Below are 21103 nucleotides of genomic sequence, written 5' to 3'. Positions count from 1 at the left end.
AAATTATGACTAACGAAATAGTACATTACATACGGTGAATTCGTGAATGCTCCAGATCGTAGGCTCCAGATCGCATATTTGTGGCCCTCACCTTCGGTTCGGGCCACAAATATGCGATCTGGGGCTTTACGAATTACCGCCCGTGGTTTGTCTAAAGTTTTACGTCTTGCCTTGGCCAGCAAGTGAGATTTTCTCCTCGCGTAGCGGGGAAAAAATCCCACTTACGGGCCTAGGGTGACGTAAAAGATATATTGGTACTTGAAGATAGATCATGGTTATTTAATTAGTCGTTCAAGACTTACTAAGCTCTTTTTTATTTCAGCACAACATACAGTACGTCATCCACTTCGCGGCGTTGAAGGCAGTGGGGGAATCAGTAGACAAACCATTGGAGTACTACCAAGTCAACATATCTGGGACATGCACGCTCTTTGATGTAAGTTTGATAAAAACCTATCATACCATCACCCACACTGTTAACTGTCCATCGGTAAACCTTATAACAAAAGGCATAAGGTCCACTAATGGACAGTTAAGAGTGTTGTTGTTTGTACATTCCTATTAGAGTCTGTGCGGAAAGAAGAGTCGTGGAATGTACGGGGCCTAATACATTCCACGACTCTTCTCTTTCTGCAGGCTCAGCACGGTTCCATTTTTATCGACTATCACTATGCCCGTCACTTTCGCACTTACATACTTGTTAGAACGTGACAGGCATGGTGATAAACGATAAAAATGCTACCGTGCTACTAGGGCTGAACAGACTACAATTATGAGTAAATTAACACATTCATTGCCACCCAGCCAAACAAAACCACGATAGTACCACGATCCCGACTATCGGGTCGTCCGGCCTGGGAACGAAATCACAAAATACCCGATAATATAATCATAAAATACCGGTTTTCGGCAATGAATGTGTTAAATAACTAAATTAGATACGTGACAACACTATTTTTTTATCGTCAAACCCAACAATGGTGCTTTCACACGATGGCAATAAGTTACGTACCTATAGGAAGCATTTTATTTATGCGTCAGGACGAGATCCGCCTAATTTGTAATAGATATAAAGAAAGAAAAGTCCATAAATGGCACATTTTTTTTTAATTAAAAATGGGCTTACTCATGGCCACAGACTAGACGAGGCGAAGACGTGGCCTACGATGGAGCGGTGGACATATACAGGACTAAAAAAAGAATAATATATACCTCCCCACATAAAAGAGATTTGCTTCATTTATTTTCCTTGAATGCTTAGAGTCATGAATTAGTATCAACTCTTTATTACCGGACTGGCCCCGTAGACAACATGCCAATCGCTAACGATCCGTAGCGAACGAAACGCAACTGTCACACTTAGTGATTGCAAATCCGGACATACTTAACAAAATCCGGATTTTCGGATTATGCTTCGGCTGAAATCCGAAGTTCGGATTAAATCCGGATTTTAGTGTTTTACTATAAAATTTACGAAAAATTGAGTTAGAACCCCAATTCTTGCTATATTTATACCAAAACATTACTTTTTTATTGTATTCTACATGTACATACTTAAAGGATGGCCTAAAAATATGTTGACCTAGGTTTTTCTAATTATTTTATTAAGTACTAATGTAACGAGTACAGAATAAGTTAAAAATTCAAACTACAGTCTTTTTATTCAACAAAAATTAATTCTCTTCAAAATAGCCTCCTTTCGCTTGGATACACAAACGCAAAACGTTTGTTAAAATTTTCAACGAAATGCCGCAGCTCCTCCAGGGACATTTTTTCCCATTCTTTGGTAAGTGTTGCTTTTTGAACGTTTACACTTCTGTGTTTAGTAGCACAGGCCCTTAATTGTCTCTAAGATTGACCACAAACTATAATCCATTGGATTTTGGATCAGGCGAGTAAGGTGGCCACTCTTTTGAACGAATGAATCGGGGAAAATTATTTTTGCAGCACTGTACGTATCGTTATATTTTATGTCGGATACCAATCAGTAGTATGAATATCGGAGGAGTCCAAACGATTTCATTTCAATTACGTTTGATAGTGTAACAAATTTTTTTCCACTTTTAGAAGATCTTCGCTGTCGATCATTTTGTCGGTTAAGGGATGGTAACTATCAATAGTTACAAACACGTCGGGAGAAATAGTAGATTATACCTACGTCAGGTGGTGCTTGTTAGTCGTAATTTGGCTCAAAGTCCAAATTTACAATGGGTTTACAGTTGAGGCAAAAATATCTCGAAAAGGCATTATTTTTTAATGCAAAAACATCAGACCACATTTTAGTCACTGAAGTGTCGTTAAAACCCTCCCGGTGCCTCCCGACCGTGTACTCGTATATAGATGATTACATTTTAGATTTCGCAGTAACGTTCCTTCACCATGCGTATTTGACTTATGTATATGCGTATGATTTTAATCTGCTGTGACATAAACCCTCAGTGGTTGCAAGTTGCAAAGCACGTTCGTTGAAGAAAATCACCTTTTCGGCTCGACACTTGTTATTTATATTGCTAATAATGTGTTCAAAATTGAGCGAAAATGAAAGCTCTTGCTTAAAACGCATATAAGTTAATTAATCGTTTGAAAAATATAATTATAATTCGAATTTGAGCTATGGCAGTAAGTTACACTCGTTAATTTGCAATATTGCATGGTTATACAAAAAAATCCGAAAATCCGGATTTTGTAAAAAAAAACCGGATTTTAGAACGGATCGGAAATCGCCGTGAAATCCGGATTTTCGAACTTCGGATAATCTGGATTGCAATCACTAGTCACACTAATATCGGAGAGTGATAGAGAGATACAAAGCGTTCCGAGGCAAAGCGCAAGCGATTGTCACTGGTGATGCGGAGAAACTTACGTACATGCACTGGTTCTGCGTTTTCCTCCTTATAGAGTCTCCAGTCTCCACTGATTCGGCGGCACTTTATTTTTAACCGACTTCCAAATCTAAAAGGAGGAGGTTATCAATTCGGTTGTATGTTTTTTTTAATTTTTTTTTTTTTATGTTTGTTACTCCATATCTCCGTCATTACTGGACCGATTTTGAAAATTATTTTTTTGATTGTATGTATATGCATACAGATTGGTCCCGTTTTTGTCAAAACCCAGTTCTGATGATGGGATCCATGAGGAATCGAGGGAACTCCTCAAATCTTAAAGGCACACATATAGTGATTTTTGTATTTTTATCAACAAATCAAGCATATACATTCAAAAAAGTGACATTTGATGAAGTGGAACTGCTGATGATGATCAGAACGGAACTCTTTAACGATGCATAGCACACGTCTGACGATTTGTCCTCTTCGTTATGTTTGTTAAGCAAGTTAAGTTTTTAAGCCACAATTTTGTCAAGCTCGAGTTCTGATGATGGGATCCACGAGGAATCGAGGGAACTCCTCCAATCTTAAAGGCATGCGTATAGAGATTTTAGTATTTTCATCAGAAAATCGAGCATTTTCATTAAAAACTGTCGCATTTGATGAAGTGGAACTGCTGATGATGATCATAACGGAACTCTTCAACGACGCATAGCTCGCATTTGGCGATTTGTCCTTTTCGTTATGTTTGTTAAGCAAGTTAGGTTTTTAGGCACATTTATGTCAATCTCAAGTCCTGAACATGGTATCCATGAGGAATCGAGGGAACTTCTCAAATCTTAAAGGCATCCGTATAGAATTTTATATATTTTCATCAGAAAATCAAGCATTTACATTAAAAACTGTGGCATTTGATGAAGTGGAACTGCTGATGATGATCAGAACAGAACTCCTCAACGACGCATAGTACACGTTTTGTGATTTTCAATTTCGATTTTGACTTGGATTGGGCCCCGGACTCCGGACGCGGACCCGTACTCGGACTCGGACCCAGACCCGGACCTTGACCCGGAAAACCACTATGATACCTAAACTAAATCAACCACTATGATTACCATAAAATGTATACATATTACCAAATAAAGTATAAGCACCGTTAAGTGGGTTAGGCTAGTAGTTAGAGAAGTCGGTTTTTTTCTATTAAAGATTATATTGTATGTATACTTAATTATAGGGATCCCTTTGGTTTCATTTTCTTCAACACACAATATCGAATCGAGTTTTATTTTACATGTATTGACGTGACATTTTTCTTTTTATTATCGCCTTGCCGTCTATATTGAAAACCCGACAAGGAGGTCAGAATACATAGGTTAAGTATTTAATACGTGGCGCAAACATTCCCCCGGCCTTGAAAGGAATAGCTTTCAAAAAGTTATTTAAATAAATCATTTACTACATAATAGCATCCTTATTGCTCAGAGAAAACTAAATTGACATAAACATATGAAGCCTCCATAACTTGAGAGAGATAACTAAATACTAATAGAAATATGAAATTATATTATTGAGAAGGCAAAGGACATAATTTTACCAAAGGTCTTTTAAGTGTGCCTGATTTTGTTTTAACCAAAGCAACTCTGGCAATACCGTCCATGCCTGGAAAGAGTTGAGTTATAAGACCTAACGGCCAATGTAGAGGCATAACATTATCTTGAAGGATGACTACAACAGTTCCTTCCTTAATAGGCTGAGAAGGAGTATTCCATTTTTGTCTGGTTTGCAACGTGTGCAAATACTCATCGCGCCACCTCTTCCAAAATGATTGCGTTAAACGATCTAATAATTGATTTCTTTGCAAAAGATGATCAGATGTTACCTCCGCTCCGCAACAGACGCAGCTGGAAGATATTTCAATGGAGTAACATTAAGAAAATGAGCTGGCGTCAATGCGGAAGGTTCAGCTGGATCAGAGCTTAACACGGATAGCGGCCTAGAATTTAATAAAGCCTCAATTTCACATAGAACTCTCATTAATTCCTGAAATGACAAGATTTCTTTACCTATCGTACGAAACAAATGTGATTTGACGCATTTAACATTACTTTCCCAACATCCTCCAAAATGTGGAGCACTGGGGGGAATAAATCATTTGGAACCTCAGATAAATATTTTTTATCAATATGTTCACGGATAACTTCATCATAAGCTGGTTTTAATTCAGGTTGCATGACGAATTTTCTTTCAAGCGCTAAAAATCTGCGTTCAACAGTCTTGTAAGAATCGCCTAAATTGCTTGGGTCCAATTTAAACGGAAGTGCTACTTCATAACGTCCGTCTTCCAAATGATTGATTGTATTCTTGAAAATAACTTCAGCTTTTTTCTCGTCTGGACTATGAATCACTCCTCCATCCAAATCTTCAATTTCCCAGAATTTTTGCATTAAATTTCCGACATCAACCGACGTAAAATACCCAGCTGCTGAGTAGGAAGCGTTAACTGCGGGAGCATCGCCTAGTATGATGTACCCCAGTGTAGTTTCTAAAGCGTCAGGCAAACCAGGCTCGTTTTCAATTTTATCTGACATTAATAATTTGGTGAATAACTTAACACCAAGAAGTACGTCAATTTCACCTTGAATCGCCCAAGAGTCATCTGCTAGATGTAAATTATCAAACAGATCAGTTGCAGATTGATCAATATGACAGGTCGGTAAATCAGGCGTGATCTCATCTAAAACAAGCGCTTCGATAGTATATTGATGTTTAGGATCATATCTTGACCTAAATGTTAAGTTGACAGTTCCTCGGATGGGTTGTGTTATCGTTGTTCCACCTAATCCATTTATTGACGTCACTGGGCTGCTGTGTACAGGAAGACCTAAATTCTTGCAGCACTTCAATGTAACGTAATGTTTCTGTGATCCTGGATCCAGCAGACATCTCAAAACCTTGTCACTGCTTAACTTTGGAATCATGTCATAAATATTTTGTAAACGCATGAAACATTGAGCACGTTTTGCTTCCGCGAGCTTAAGTCGCGTTGCCATGGTTACCTAGTTATTATTATGATAGCACGAAAAAATATTATGAATAATTGTGCTAAGATGCACAAATAATTATAAATTATATTCAACCTGTATAGTACCTTAATGCAAGTCGAAGGAAAAGGAATTAAATACGAACGTTCCGCTTGTATAATAACTTAATACAAGTGTAACCTTCGCAATAGGTTAATTACAGTTTATGAAAAACTGAGGCTTTCAGGAATAATTTACCCGTAGCTTTCAGTTTAGTTGAGTGTATTTAGTAACTTAAAATACACTGAAATTATATAACGATAATGGCATGCAGAAAATGTTCCGTGAAAATTATGTCACAAATGTCACAATATGACTGTTATAAAATACGAAATTTATTTGTAACGCATTTATTAATAAGGTAACGCGATGAATAATCTCACACGCTACGCGTAAATGAAATATTAAATAAAATAACAGACAATAAAAATAAATTAGTTTACTGACCGTACTTTGAAATAGAATTATGACGGGAACATTTGTTGAAAAATTAAGAAACCGAAATGCTAGTTTTTAATTTCTTTTAGTAATACACTGTATATACGAGGGGTATTCAAAATATTCTCGGTATGAGAATGAAAACAAACAAGTACGAAAAGTTTGATATTTTTATTTTTCAATATACTCCCCCCCTATGTTCATACACTTAAAAGATCGATCAATTATTTTTTTTAATCCCTCGTAAAAATATTTTTTATCTTTCGTGTAAAAATGCTCCTCCACTGCCGCCTTCAATGCTTCATCGTCAGAAAATTTATTTCCACGCAGATCCTTTTTAAGATTGGGGAGCAAAAAGAAGTCGCTGGGGGCTAAGTCCGGACTATACGGTGGGTGAGTAACAGTTTTAAACCCACGTTCAACAATAGCTGCCTTGGCAATATGAGCAGTATAGACGGGGGCGTTGTCATGCAGAAGCAGAATACCTTTGGTTAACTTTCCTCGCCTCTTTTCTTTAATTACATCCTTTAATTGACGTAGAATGTTAGCGTAGTACTGTCCTGTGATATTTACACCTTTTTCTTTATAATCGATTAGTAATACTCCTTCACAATCCCAAAATATCGTGGCCATGACCTTGCCAGCTGAATGGATAACCTTCAACTTCTTGGGATGAGCTGAACCCTTAATGTGCCACTGCATGGACTCTTGTTTACTCTCTGGGTCATAATGATGAACCCAGGTTTCATCTCCAGTAACTATTCTTTGCAGCACCTCATCAGGATTTTCACCGCACAGGTCAATAAAATCGGAACAACAAGCTACACGCATGTCTTTTTGAAGCCGAGTCAGCATTCGCGGAACCCATCTTGCACTTACTTTTGACATATTAAGATGGTCATGTATAATATCATGTACGGTACCAATAGAGAGATTGGTTACTTGTGCTATAGATTTTACCTTCACTCGACCATCTTCCAATATAAGTTTTTCCACTTTATCAATATTTTCTTGTGAAGTAGCTACTACAGGCCGGCCAGGTCTAGGGTCATCTTCAATACTCTCCCTTCCGCGTTTAAACTCGCTTGACCACTTTTGAATGGTAGATAAAGAAGGAGCAGACTCACGGTAAACACAATCCATTTCCTCTTTTATGGTTTTTTGATTTTTACCCTGTTTTGTCAAGAATTTTATCACGCATCGATGTTCTAATTTAGTTAACATTGTCAATTCGCACAGGATGTTCATGTTTGTTCAGCAATTGCAGAAAAACAAAAGACTATCTCGGTTCGAATTATACTTTTTTTTAATGTCAATGAATAAACCTTAGCGGCCAGTAACGAAAGAAATTTTAGAAGAGGTCGTAAGATATCAATACCGAGAATATTTTGAACGCCCCTCGTATCTTGTTTGTAAATAAATGATTATTTAAAGAAACCGAAAGGAAATCCGAAATTATATTTTGTACCTACGCAATTCAGTGAGCAAAGGTTATTATGTAATATTTTTAAAGGTAAATTTGGAAACCGGTTCAAAGGCCGAAAATGGGGATGCGGAAAAACTTACATGCACTGGTTCTGCGTTTTCCTCCTTATAGAGTCTCTAGTCTCCACTGATTCGGCGGCACTTAATTTTGTTGTATGTATACTTAATTATAGGGATCCCTTTGGTTTCATTTTCTTAAACACACAATATCGAATCGAGTTTTATTTTACATGTATTGACGTGACATGTGACATTTTTCTTTTTATTATCGCCTTGCCGTCTATATTAAAAACCCGACAAGGAGGTCAGAATACATAGGTTAAGTATTTAATACGTGGCGCAAACAGTCACCTTGGCTAGACCGCCTGTACCTATACGCTTTAAAAAAGGGCCTCATTCATGTAACTTGTTTCGCAGGTAATGCGTAAACATGGCGTCTACAAACTAGTCTACAGTTCTTCCTGCACCGTGTACGGGGAGCCTCAGAAACTGCCGATCGACGAGTCCCACCCCACGGGCCTTGGCCTCACGAGCCCCTACGGCAAGTCCAAGTACTTCTGCGAGGAGATCATGAAGGACATTTGCAGGAGCGACCCTGTAAGTATACAGGCTACCCATCACACATGGGTACTGTACGGGGGCCTCAGAAACTGCCGATCGACGAGTCCCACTCCACGGGCCTCGGCCTCACGAGCCCCTACGTCAAGTCCAAGTACTTCTGCGAGGAGATCATGAAGGACATTTGCAGAAGCGACCCTGTAAGTATACAGGCTACCTATCAGACATGGGTACTGTACGGGGGCCTCAGAAACTGCCGATCGACGAGGCCCACCCCACGGGCCTCGGCCTCACGAGCCCCTACGGCAAGTCCAAGTACTTCTGCGAGGAGATCATGAAGGACATTTGCAGAAGCGACCCTGTAGTTAGTTAGTTAGTTAGTGTTTCTGGGCATTTTCCGCAAATCGACAACCATTGTGCCTATTTTGCGTGAAACGAGGTAGCGCTACTCTAACCACCCCAGCTCCTCCATGAAACCTAGCAGTGTTTTCAGGTTGCTGACTGCCTCTTTTAGTGTGCTCGGAGTTCCTAGGTATTTGTTCCTGTATGTTTCTACCTGTTTGCAGTCTAGGAGTATGTGTTTTGTTGTTTCCTCTTCTTCCATGCATGCTCTGCACAAGGGGCTGTCCGTTTTACCCATATTGTGTAGGTGTTTGTTTAGTGTGTTATGTCCTGTGATAAGTCCTATTATTTTACGTAGTTGTTGCCTAGGTGTTTTCAGTAGTATTTTGGTGAGCTTGTAGTTCAGTTCCGGTAAAATATCTTTAGTCTGCCTGCATGTGTCCATTTCATTCCAGTACTTATTATGCAGTTGTCTGTGATGTAGGTCTAGTTGGTTGTGTATGTAGGATATTGGAAGGGGTATAATGGGCTCGGGTCCGTATGCCGGTGTCTCTGAGCCTTTCCTGGCCAGTTCATCCGCTGCATCGTTTCCTCTTGATCCACTATGCCCCTTTATCCATTGGATTGTTACTTTGTTGCCTTCCTTGCTCACCTCAGTAAGTCTTCGATGACATTCCAGTATAAGTTCCGAAGTTAGTTTGTCACTGCCTAGCGCTTGTAGTACTGATTTACTGTCTGACAGTATTAGTATATTCTCGTGTTTCACTTTTCGTCTTGTTATAGCATTGCAAGCTTCTATTATACCTACGCATTCAGCTTGGAATACTGTGTTGTATTCGCCCAGGGGTTTTGAGATGTGTATGTTCAGGTCCTCTGAGAAGACACCACATCCTGTTCCTGTGTTTGTTTTTGAGCCATCTGTGAATATTCTTAGTTTTGTTTGGTCTAGTCCTTCTTTAGGATCTTCTGTTAACGATATGGTATAGTCTTTCCAGAAGATCATAGTTTTTGGTATTTGGTCAATTGGCGCTTCCAGCATGGGCAGTTTTGAGATCATATTGTCATAGATCCTCTTGTGCGGTGAGCTGAAAGATGTCCATAGGTTTAGATTTTTCAACCGAAGAGCTGTGGCAGCCGCTTCTTTTTGTATGTATATGTGTAATGGCAGGAGTCCTAGCATTGTTTCTAGGGCCGCAGTCGGAGTAGTTCTCATACAGCTCGTCGCAGCTACACATGCTAGTCTTTGTGTTTTGTGCAGTTTATCTATTGCCGTGGTTAGCTGGGTGCGGGGCCACCATACAACCGCTCCGTAGCTGATCATTGGCATTATTACCATTTTGTACAGCCACAGTATAATGTTAGGGGCAAGTCCCCATCTCTTGCCCACCATCCTCCGGCATTGCCAAAAGGCTACTGTTGCTTTGTTCAGTTTATTTTCTAGGTGTTTGTTCCAGTTCAGTTTATCGTCCAGTATTATGCCTAGGTATTTTACATCCTTTGAAAGTGTCAGTCTTGTGCCAAACAGGGTTGGCATTTGGTATGTGCCCAGTTTTCGTTTGTGTGTGAAGAGAATTGTGTCGGTCTTTTTTGGGTTTACCGATAGGTCATTCTCCTTGCACCATTTCTCTACTATTTTCAGTGCTGACTGTGTGAGATCGCACAGTGTGCTTATTACTAGGCCGCTGATTAGTATTACTAAGTCGTCCGCGTAACCTAAAGCGACCCTGTAAGTATACAGGCTACCCATCACACATAGGTACTGTACGGGGGCCTCAGAAACTGCCGATCGACGAGGCCCACCCCACGGGCCTCGGCCTCACGAGCTCCTACGGCAAATCCAAGTACTTTTGGGAGGAAATCATGAAGGACATCTGCAGAAGCGACCCTGTAAGTATACAGGCTACCCATCAGACATGGGTACTGTACGGGGGCCTCAGAAACTGCCGATCGATGAGGCCCACCCCACGTCCATCTGTATGTCTGTCTGTCCATCCGTATGTATACCATACGTGTGGGGTATCTATGGATAGGGGTTTACTAATGAATGGGCCAAAAACGTTTCCCAAAGTATCACATCCCAAACTATGTTTCCCAAATTATCATTTCCCAAAAAAATGTTTGGCAAAACAACTTATCGCAATTTTTCAGTTAGCAATAGTCTTTTTTGGCAAGTTATTGTTTAGCAAATAATTACTTGGTCAAGTTTCATTTTATCAAGTATTATTTAGTCAAATGTATCATTAAGCATAACTTACATGTCCCAAAATATTACATGGCATACAATTTACATACCAATAATAGAGGGCAGTAATTTTATTTTTGCTTTCATTTGAAATACTTTATTCCGACCTTGGTATTTTTTATCATTTTGGTTATGTTTTATGCAAACGGATGTAATTTGTTGAACCATGAATTCTATGCATTTCGCTCTTACTGACATATTAGTGCGAGCGAGATGTAGGTACTATAGAAAGTAAATTACATGGTTACGTATATGTCAGTGTTGACACTGTCAGTGACTCATGGTTCGGGGTACTGAATGGTAACCGTAAAGTTCCAATTTTAAAAGACACGTATTTAACCGGTCAACTAATTAATCGAATTTGGGTAGTTTAAATAAATAGAAATGGCTACTAAAATTAATAGTTTGGCAACAAAAATAGAGCCTTAAAATATATCAATATGAGTTGTATTTTAATGCCGTTACAGGTTTTGATTATTTTTAGGCAGGTACCATTTATTTGGCAACTGAATTAATATATTGGAGACCATTTATGAAGCACATTTAAAAAAGAAAACGGCTATCTATTAATTAAAAAATTAAGTTCTTTTAAAATATTTTGTTTGGTCATTACACGGTCAACCTAACACGCTCCTCCTCGCTTCGCTCGTCGTCGCACCTATCAGTTGACTCTAGCAGAACACAGTGGTAACTATTGAAATAAGTAATTAAAAATTTAAAGATCTAATGGTATGACATTTTGATGATTAAAATTTTTAAAAACATAGTAATTTTTTTGGTACTGCATTGTACCTACCTACTATAACTTAATTTATGAAGATTACCCCCAATCTGCATTACACAGAACTGTGATTTTTTGTATTATTTCCAGTTAGAATCACGAGCTCTTTCGACCCTAATACGAGAAAAAATGTGTCGCCAAAATTTCATACAAATGCAGCAAAAACGAACGAACGAATTTAGGTTCAAATTTAAATAGTGATGCCTATTTGCCAAATTTGCGAAGTAACAATTTGAGCAAACATCTTTTTGGAATATAATATTAGCCAATAAAAAACGTTTGCTAAATAAGTTTTTGTCCTAATAACATTTGACAAAGTAAAATCATGCCAAATGATAATTTGACCAAATAAGTTATTGCGAAATGCAACTTTGCTAAAGGTTCCTTTGGGAAATGAAACTACTGCGATAAGTTTGTTGGGAAGTGAAATTTGGCGAAATATATTTGGGCCAAACGGAAGTACACCATGGATAGGTCTTCAAAAATGATATTGAGGTTTCTAATATCATTTTTTTCTAAACTGAATAGTTTGCGCGAGAGACACTTCCAAAGTGGTAAAATGTCTCCCCCCCCCCTGTAACTTCTAAAATAAGAGAATGATAAAACTAAAAAAAATATATGATGTACATTACCATGCAAACTTCCACCGAAAATTGGTTTGAACGAAATCTAGTAAGTAGTTTTTTTTTAATACGTCAAAATCCCCTAAATACGGAACCCTTCATGGGCGAGTCCGACTCGCACTTGTTTAATAGATAGAGTGATTCAAGAGGAAGGTTTATGTATAATTTGTTAACCCGTGCGAAGCCGGGACGGATCGTATTTAATAATAATCTTAGAAACTAAAAATAATGTTCGTGAATCTTGGTATAAAATATTTCACATTCTTTATTGAATTTACTGATCTAACCTTAATTTTTACATGTTATAGAAATGGACAGTGGTGTCTCTGCGTTATTTCAACCCGGTCGGAGCTCATCTGAGCGGCCGCATCGGCGAGGACCCCGCCGGCACGCCCAACAACCTGATGCCGTATATATCACAGGTTTGTCCTAGTAATTGACTTTTGTACGAGTAATGGACGTTTGTACCAGTAGTGGACAGTGTCCGTACAACCCTTTGGAGCCCATCTGAGCGGCCGCATCGGCGAGGACCCCGCCGGCACGCCCAACAACCTGATGCCGTATATATCACAGGTTTGTCCTAGTAATTGACTTTTGTACGAGTAATGGACGGTTGTACCAGTAATGGAGTGTCCGTACAACCCTTTGGAGCCCATCTGAGCGGCCGCATCGGCGAGGACCCCGCCGGCACGCCCAACAACCTGATGCCGTATATATCACAGGTTTGTCCTAGTAATTGACTTTTGTACGAGTAATGGACGTTTGTACCAGTAGTGGACAGTGTCCGTACAACCCTTTGGAGCCCATCTGAGCGGCCGCATCGGCGAGGACCCCGCCGGCACGCCCAACAACCTGATGCCGTATATATCACAGGTTTGTCCTAGTAATTGACTTTTGTACGAGTAATGGACGGTTGTACCAGTAATGGAGTGTCCGTACAACCCTTTGGAGCCCATCTGAGCGGCCGCATCGGCGAGGACCCCGCCGGCACGCCCAACAACCTGATGCCGTATATATCACAGGTTTGTCCTAGTAATTGACTTTTGTACGAGTAATGGACGTTTGTACCAGTAGTGGACAGTGTCCGTACAACCCTTTGGAGCCCATCTGAGCGGCCGCATCGGCGAGGACCCCGCCGGCACGCCCAACAACCTGATGCCGTATATATCACAGGTTTGTCCTAGTAATTGACTTTTGTACGAGTAATGGACGGTTGTACCAGTAATGGAGTGTCCGTACAACCCTTTGGAGCCCATCTGAGCGGCCGCATCGGCGAGGACCCCGCCGGCACGCCCAACAACCTGATGCCGTATATATCACAGGTTTGTCCTAGTAATTGACTTTTGTACGAGTAATGGACGGTTGTACCAGTAATGGAGTGTCCGTATAACCCTTTGGAGCTCATCTGAGCGGCCGCATCGGCGAGGACCCCGCCGGCACGCCCAACAACCTGATGCCGTATATATCACAGGTTTGTCCTAGTAATTGACTTTTGTACGAGTAATGGACGTTTGTACCAGTAGTGGACAGTGTCCGTACAACCCTTTGGAGCCCATCTGAGCGGCCGCATCGGCGAGGACCCCGCCGGCACGCCCAACAACCTGATGCCGTATATATCACAGGTTTGTCCTAGTAATTGACTTTTGTACGAGTAATGGACGGTTGTACCAGTAATGGAGTGTCCGTACAACCCTTTGGAGCCCATCTGAGCGGCCGCATCGGCGAGGACCCCGCCGGCACGCCCAACAACCTGATGCCGTATATATCACAGGTTTGTCCTAGTAATTGACTTTTGTACGAGTAATGGACGGTTGTACCAGTAGTGGACAGTGTCCGTACAACCCTTTGGAGCCCATCTGAGCGGCCGCATCGGCGAGGACCCCGCCGGCACGCCCAACAACCTGATGCCGTATATATCACAGGTTTGTCCTAGTAATTGACTTTTGTACGAGTAATGGACGGTTGTACCAGTAGTGGACAGTGTCCGTACAACCCTTTGGAGCCCATCTCAGCGGCCGCATTGGTGAGGACCCCGCTGGCACACCTGATGCCGTACATATCACAGGTTTGTCCTAGTAATTGACTTTTGTACGAGTAATGGAGTGTCCGTACAACCCTTTGGAGCCCATCACAGCGGCCGCATTGGTGAGGACCCCGCCGGCACGCCTAACAATCTGATGCCATATACGAGGGGCGTTCAAAATATTCTCGGTATTGATATCTTACGACCTCTTCTAAAATTTCTTTCGTTACTGGCCGCTAAGGTTTATTCATTGACATTCAAAAAAAGTATAATTCGAACCGAGATGGTCTTTTGTTTTTCTGCAATTGCTGAACAAACATGAACATCATGTGCGAATTGACAATGTTAACTAAATTAGAACATCGATGCGTGATAAAATTCTTGACAAAACAGGGTAAAAATCAAAAAACCATAAAAGAGGAAATGGATTGTGTTTACCGTGAGTCTGCTCCTTCTTTATCTACCATTTAAAAGTGGTCAAGCGAGTTTAAACGCGGAAGGGAGAGTATTGAAGATGACCCTAGACCTGGCCGGCCTGTAGTAGCTACTTCACAAGAAAATATTGATGAAGTGGAAAAACTTATATTGGAAGATGGTCGAGTGAAGGTAAAATCTATAGCACAAGTAACCAATCTCTCTATTGGTACCGTACATGATATTATACATGACCATCTTAATATGTCAAAAGTAAGTGCAAGATGGGTTCCGCGAATGCTGACTCGGCTTCAAAAAGACATGCGTGTAGCTTGTTGTTCCGATTTTATTGACCTGTGCGGTGAAAATCCTGATGAGGTGCTGCAAAGAATAGTTACTGGAGATGAAACCTGGGTTCATCATTATGACCCAGAGAGTAAACAAGAGTCCATGCAGTGGCACATTAAGGGTTCAGCTCATCCCAAGAAGTTCAAGGTCATCCCTTCAGCTGGCAAGGTCATGGCCACGATATTTTGGGATTGTGAAGGAGTATTACTAATCGATTATAAAGAAAAAGGTGTAAATATCACAGGACAGTACTACGCTAACATTCTACGTCAATTAAAGGATGTAATTAAAGAAAAGAGGCGAGGAAAGTTAACCAAAGGTATTCTGCTTCTGCATGACAACGCCCCCGTCCATACTGCTCATATTGCCAAGGCAGCTATTGTTGAATGTGGGTTTAAAACTGTTACTCACCCACCGTATAGTCCGGACTTAGCCCTCAGCGACTTCTTTTTGCTCCCCAATCTTAAAAAGGATCTGCGTGGAAATAAATTTTCTGACGATGAAGCATTGAAGGCGGCAGTGGAGGAGCATTTTTACACGAAAGATAAAAAATATTTTTACGAGGGATTAAAAAAAATAATTGATCGATCTTTTAAGTGTATGAACATAGGGGGGGAGTATATTGAAAAATAAAAATATCAAACTTTTCGTACTTGTTTGTTTTCATTCTCATACCGAGAATATTTTGAACACCCCTCGTATATTACAGGTTTGTCCTAGTACTTAATGGACTTTGGTACGAGTAATGGACGGTTGAACCAGTAATGGACAGTGTCCGTACAACCCTTTGGAGCCCATCTGAGCGGCCGCATCGGTGAGGACCCCGCCGGCACGCCTAACAACCTGATGCCGTATATATCACAGGTTTGTCCTAATAATGGACTTTTGTACGAGTAATGGACGTTTGTACCAGTAGTGGACAGTGTCCGTACAACCCTTTGGAGCCCATCTAAGCGGCCGCAGTAAAGGAAGATATTTATGTTTTAAATACAACAGTTTTTAAGAGTTGTCCAGTGGAACGTAATCCCACAATCTCCCGGACGGTTACCCATGGCAACGAGGGACACTAATAAATTGAGTGAAACAATTTGAAGTGAAAATGCTTGTTCTCGATAAGCACAATGTACAGCGAGCGGTGATCCAATTGACATGTTATATTTTATTTCTAAAAAGACCGGTGCCTATAATTTAAGTTCCTTATAGTTGGTGTGACGTATAATGCAGTGGGTGTACTGAACCAACGGAACTGCTTAATCAAACTTTGTACTCGTACCTATTCTACTAATTTTACTTGTCATGTGATGTGTGTGTGATGTGACGACTGGTCTGGTCTAGTGATCCTGCCTGTGAAGCCGCGGTCCTGGGTTCAAATCCCAGTAAGGGCATATATTTGTGTGATGAGCACAATTATTTGTTCCGGAGTCATGGGTGTTTTCTATGTATTTGTATATTATATATATCGTAGTCTGAGTACCCACAACACAAGAGTTCTTGAGCTTACTGTGGTACTTAGTCAATCTGTGTAAGAATGTGTTATAATATTTATTTTCTCAAAAATGGACGGAAAAGTCGACGTTGCCGGTTAAAAAATTGGTCACGAAGTGCGTAGTTTATGGTCAGTCAAAAAATTAAAAAGTTAAAAACATTGCAGTCTCGATTTCGGGACTGCAATGTTGCACACAAATTTCATTATTTAACGAGTTCCAAACTTTTTAAAAGTTGAAATGGCCATATCAAATGAAGGCATAGGTCCAATTAAACAGGTTGGCGTATTTTCAGCAGAAAAATACACTTATTTTTTTTAAAGGCGGCAATACAAGTATTTTCAATGGTTTTACTTTTTTCTGTGATAAAGACCGTTGCTCAGGTAAATAATTACTATTTCTTGCACCATTTTTGAGAAAAGCACTATATATGACTCGGCTGGAAGGCTACTTGCTGGCTTCGGATTCAATTAAACGGACTCCCAAGGTCGTCCGTTTAAAACGAATCCTCAGCCTGCAAGTAGCTACTTCCGAACCTCGACAATAATGTACTATTATTTATTACTGCTATGGCCATAAAACATAATTATGGCATGGCATAGGACCTAACTCTTTTGACACTTTTTATTTAGATTCTAATGTCTTCCAGGTGGCCGTAGGCCGTCTTCCAGAGCTCCAGGTGTTCGGAAACAACTACCCGACCTCGGACGGCACCGGCGTGCGAGACTACATCCACGTGGTGGACCTGGCAGCTGGACACGAGCGCGCCGTGCGCCTGCTACAGCAGCCAGGTGCCAGCGGCTTCCACGCTGTCAACTTAGGTATGTACTGTAATACCCATTAAGCAACGGTTTGGTGAACTATAATGGTCATATTGCAACAACTACCCGACTTCAGACGGCACCGGCGCGCGAGACTACATCCACGTGGTGGACCTGGCAGCTGGACACGAGCGCGCCGTGCGCCTGCTACAGCAGCCAGGTGCCAGCGGCTTCCACGCTGTCAACTTAGGTATGTACTGTAATACCCATTAAGCAACGGTTTGGTGAACTATAATGGTCATATTGCAACAACTACCCGACTTCAGACGGCACCGGCGCGCGAGACTACATCCACGTGGTGGACCTGGCAGCTGGACACGAGCGCGCCGTGCGCCTGCTACAGCAGCCAGGTGCCAGCGGCTTCCATGCCGTCAACTTAGGTATGTACTGTAATACCCATTAAGCAACGGTTTGGTGAACTATAATGGTCATATTGCAACAACTACCCAACCTCGGACGGCACCGGCGTGCGAGACTACATCCACGTGGTGGACCTGGCAGCTGGACACGAGCGCGCCGTGCGCCTGCTACAGCAGCCAGGTGCCAGCGGCTTCCATGCCATCAACTTAGGTATTACGAAACAGTTTGGTGAACTATAATGATCATTATACAACACTTTCTAGTGCTAGTTTATTCTATGCGTCAATGGTTTGGTGAACTATAAATACTATAATGACCATATTGCAGCAACTACCCAACCGCCGATGGCACGAAATATATCTAAATAAAATTAATTATTTTACGATACAAGTAGGGCATGCAGTACCGGTCCCGGTACCAAGAATTTCATTTCCCGGTTCTGAGCATGACTGGAACCGGGATTCCCGGTTCTCAAAGCATCTTAATATTATTTTAATGAAATTGATTGGGTAGCATACAATCTTTATGAATGACTTATTTTCATTTAAATAATTGCATAATTATTAATAAATGACTTATTTTATGAAAAAAAAAACTTCAACTAGCGTTCCAACCTATTTTACGAAATTAACCGCACACTTTGCCTCCGCCAGGGCTGGGCTTAACGGTTTACGGCCGTAGTCGATGCACTCGGCACTATGACGGCACGGCATACAGAAGTTAAAAATTCACCTGAGAACGGAATATTTTCATATAAATATAAAACCAACTTCCTAGAAGAAGAATATATTCGAATGTAAGATCCTACTTAAGATTTAAAAGTTGTTTAAAGATATAGCTTAAGTCACCCGGGTGTATGTATGTATGTAAGCGGCATAAAAGTAATGACCGATGTTTTAGATAAACACAAAATTTTAATAGAAAACTGGGTGAATTTTTACAATTTACCATTATCAGTAATACTTATAGATTGGAATGCCTACTTTACTAGGTTAGTTTGTCGGGTTATTTGGGTCCCCCGTTTCATAGCACCATTATTAAAATGTTATTTAATGTCCCGAGCTAAAGTACTAAAACATAACTACTATTGAAATAGGATTAAATACGCATACTGATGAGAACCGGGAAGTACCGGTACCGGGTCTTCAGTACCGGTTCTTTCGACACTATAAAATTCCCGGGAATTTGGGAACCGGGAATTCCCGGGAGCATGCTCTAGATACAAGTGCGGAATAAGGAAATTCGCAATGAGTGGCGATAAATTAAAACACGACCAAAGGGAGTGTTTCAAATCGACCCGAGTTGCGTCAAATAGCACCATATGTACTGTAAAAAACATTACTGAATGCCAAAGATGTGTTACATCATTTGAAAAGTGCTGATACCTCTTTAAACTGCTGGATCGACTTTTATCAAGCTAAGAACTACCACAAGGAACCTCTATTTAACGTAAAAAAACCGCATCAAAATCGGTCCATCCGTTTGAGAGCTACGATGCCACAGACAGACATTGCAGTCTAACTTATGATACCCCTCTTTTTTCGTCATGTGTTAAAAAAATAAATGTGCCATTCTCAACCAAAGGGGTACTTATTGTCGGTTGTCAATAAGGCGCTATTTCCATATAGCGTCAATTTGAAATCAACCTTATCGACAGACAATGTGATACCTTTTGGTTGAAAACTTGGTCACAAATAAAGTCCAATTTCCAGGCACCGGAGTTGGCTACTCCGTCCTACAAATGATAAAAGCTTTCGAAGAGGCCAGCGGACGCAAGATCCCATACAAAATAGTCGGCCGTCGCCCAGGAGACATATCCGAGAACTATGCCGACGTCTCGCTCTCGCACAGGCTGCTGGGCTGGCGTGCGACAAGGACGCTCGAAGACATGTGCAGGGATACTTGGAGGTGGCAGAGCGCGCATCCTAACGGGTTTAAGAGTTAGATGTTATTGAAAAATGAATTTTATTTGCATCAGCATAAGGTTTATTTCCAAATGTTATACCAAATTTTACTAAGTGAAAGATTTATTTTAAGTGCCATTTTGACGAATAGTTGACAGAATTAAGTTTATTTTATTTATATTTTAACAAGGCGTTCCTATTATGTTGCCATACTTATTTTAAATGGTACTGTAAATGTACATGAAATATTTAGTTTATTAATTATTAATATTTATTTTACCAAAATGAATACCAAAGGCACTGTTTGAAAAACTAATTATTTATTTAAGCATTTAATGTGAATTATGCATTTGCTTGGTGTTTTATTTTATTACGATTTACACATTTTATTACTGGTAAGTTTCAAAAGGTATTTTCAACACCTATTTTCTATGATTTAAATGTTTTAACTATATCTAGAACGGATGAACTAAAAAATGAATGTTGATTTATTTACATTTATATAAAAATCCAGTGCATTTTTTAATGTTATTATTACTTATCATTCCATTTCATCTCAGTGTTATAGATTTCAATTATTTCTTGGTGCTACTTACTAGCAAACTTATTTCGTGTTGACTTGTGTATTTCAACTTGTTATGAATAAATGGATTATTAAAGATCGGTTTTTTATACTTTTAAAACCAATTTAATCTGTAGAGTGTAGAGGGTCATTTAGGCCCTTAACCCCTCGTATGCGACCTGTCAAATTTGATCATTGAAAAAATTGACCTTGACAATTAAAACAATAGATTTAAATTCTCACGCACGGATCCGTGTTTAAGCGTACGAAGGGTTAACAATAAAAATTTGTTCAACAAACTACAAGGGAAGTTTTCTCTAGACTTTAGTCTAATAGTGAATTGGTTCAATTTTTGTTGGCAAAAAAGTAACACTAGTACTGTTACTTTTTTGCCAACAAAAATTGAACCAATTCACTATTAGACTAAAGTCTAGAGAAAACTTCCCTTGTAGTTTGTTGAACAAATTTTTATTGTTAACCCTTCGTACGTTAACAAACCGCCATATTGAAACTGTCAAAAAATATGAATTTACTAGGGACTTTTGTTTACATAGCAAGTTCCATAGAATGATTTTTTTAAGAAATGTACAAACAGCAACACTCTTTAACTGTCTATCGGTGGACCTTATTACTAAAGGCATAAGGACCACTAATAGACAGTTAACCCCTCGAACGCCAGTGTCAAAAATTAGCTACTGATTAATAACCTTCCAACTGTTAATTAGGTACAGTCCAAATTGTCAGGGACGGATACGGGACAAGGCAGTTGCGGCACAGAATAAATAATAGTACTAAGTACAGAAGACTCACTCT

The 21103-nt window shown here is 40.1% G+C and overlaps 2 protein-coding genes across 2 annotated transcripts in view; one reads left to right on the top strand and one right to left on the bottom strand.

Moving 5' to 3' along the window:
* The window catches only part of LOC134657879 (UDP-glucose 4-epimerase), a 31064-nt gene extending 10964 nt beyond the window's left edge, over positions 1 to 20100 (top strand). Inside the window, exons 3-7 of the mRNA XM_063513460.1 lie at positions 323 to 436; positions 8246 to 8425; positions 12683 to 12796; positions 17293 to 17464; positions 19537 to 20100. Of these exons, the coding sequence (XP_063369530.1) occupies positions 323 to 436; positions 8246 to 8425; positions 12683 to 12796; positions 17293 to 17464; positions 19537 to 19769 (813 nt within the window). The 3' untranslated portion in view covers positions 19770 to 20100. The remainder of the gene's footprint in view (positions 1 to 322; positions 437 to 8245; positions 8426 to 12682; positions 12797 to 17292; positions 17465 to 19536) is intronic.
* LOC134658185 (disintegrin and metalloproteinase domain-containing protein 10-like) overlaps positions 1 to 21103 on the bottom strand; it is a 392100-nt gene that overhangs the window by 18265 nt on the left and 352732 nt on the right. The window lies entirely within an intron of this gene.

This window comes from Cydia amplana, chromosome 21, assembly GCF_948474715.1.
Source record: "Cydia amplana chromosome 21, ilCydAmpl1.1, whole genome shotgun sequence".
Lineage (NCBI taxonomy): Eukaryota > Metazoa > Arthropoda > Insecta > Lepidoptera > Tortricidae > Cydia > Cydia amplana.
Note: the sequence above shows the minus strand (reverse complement) of the source record. Positions and strands in the feature narration are given on the sequence as shown.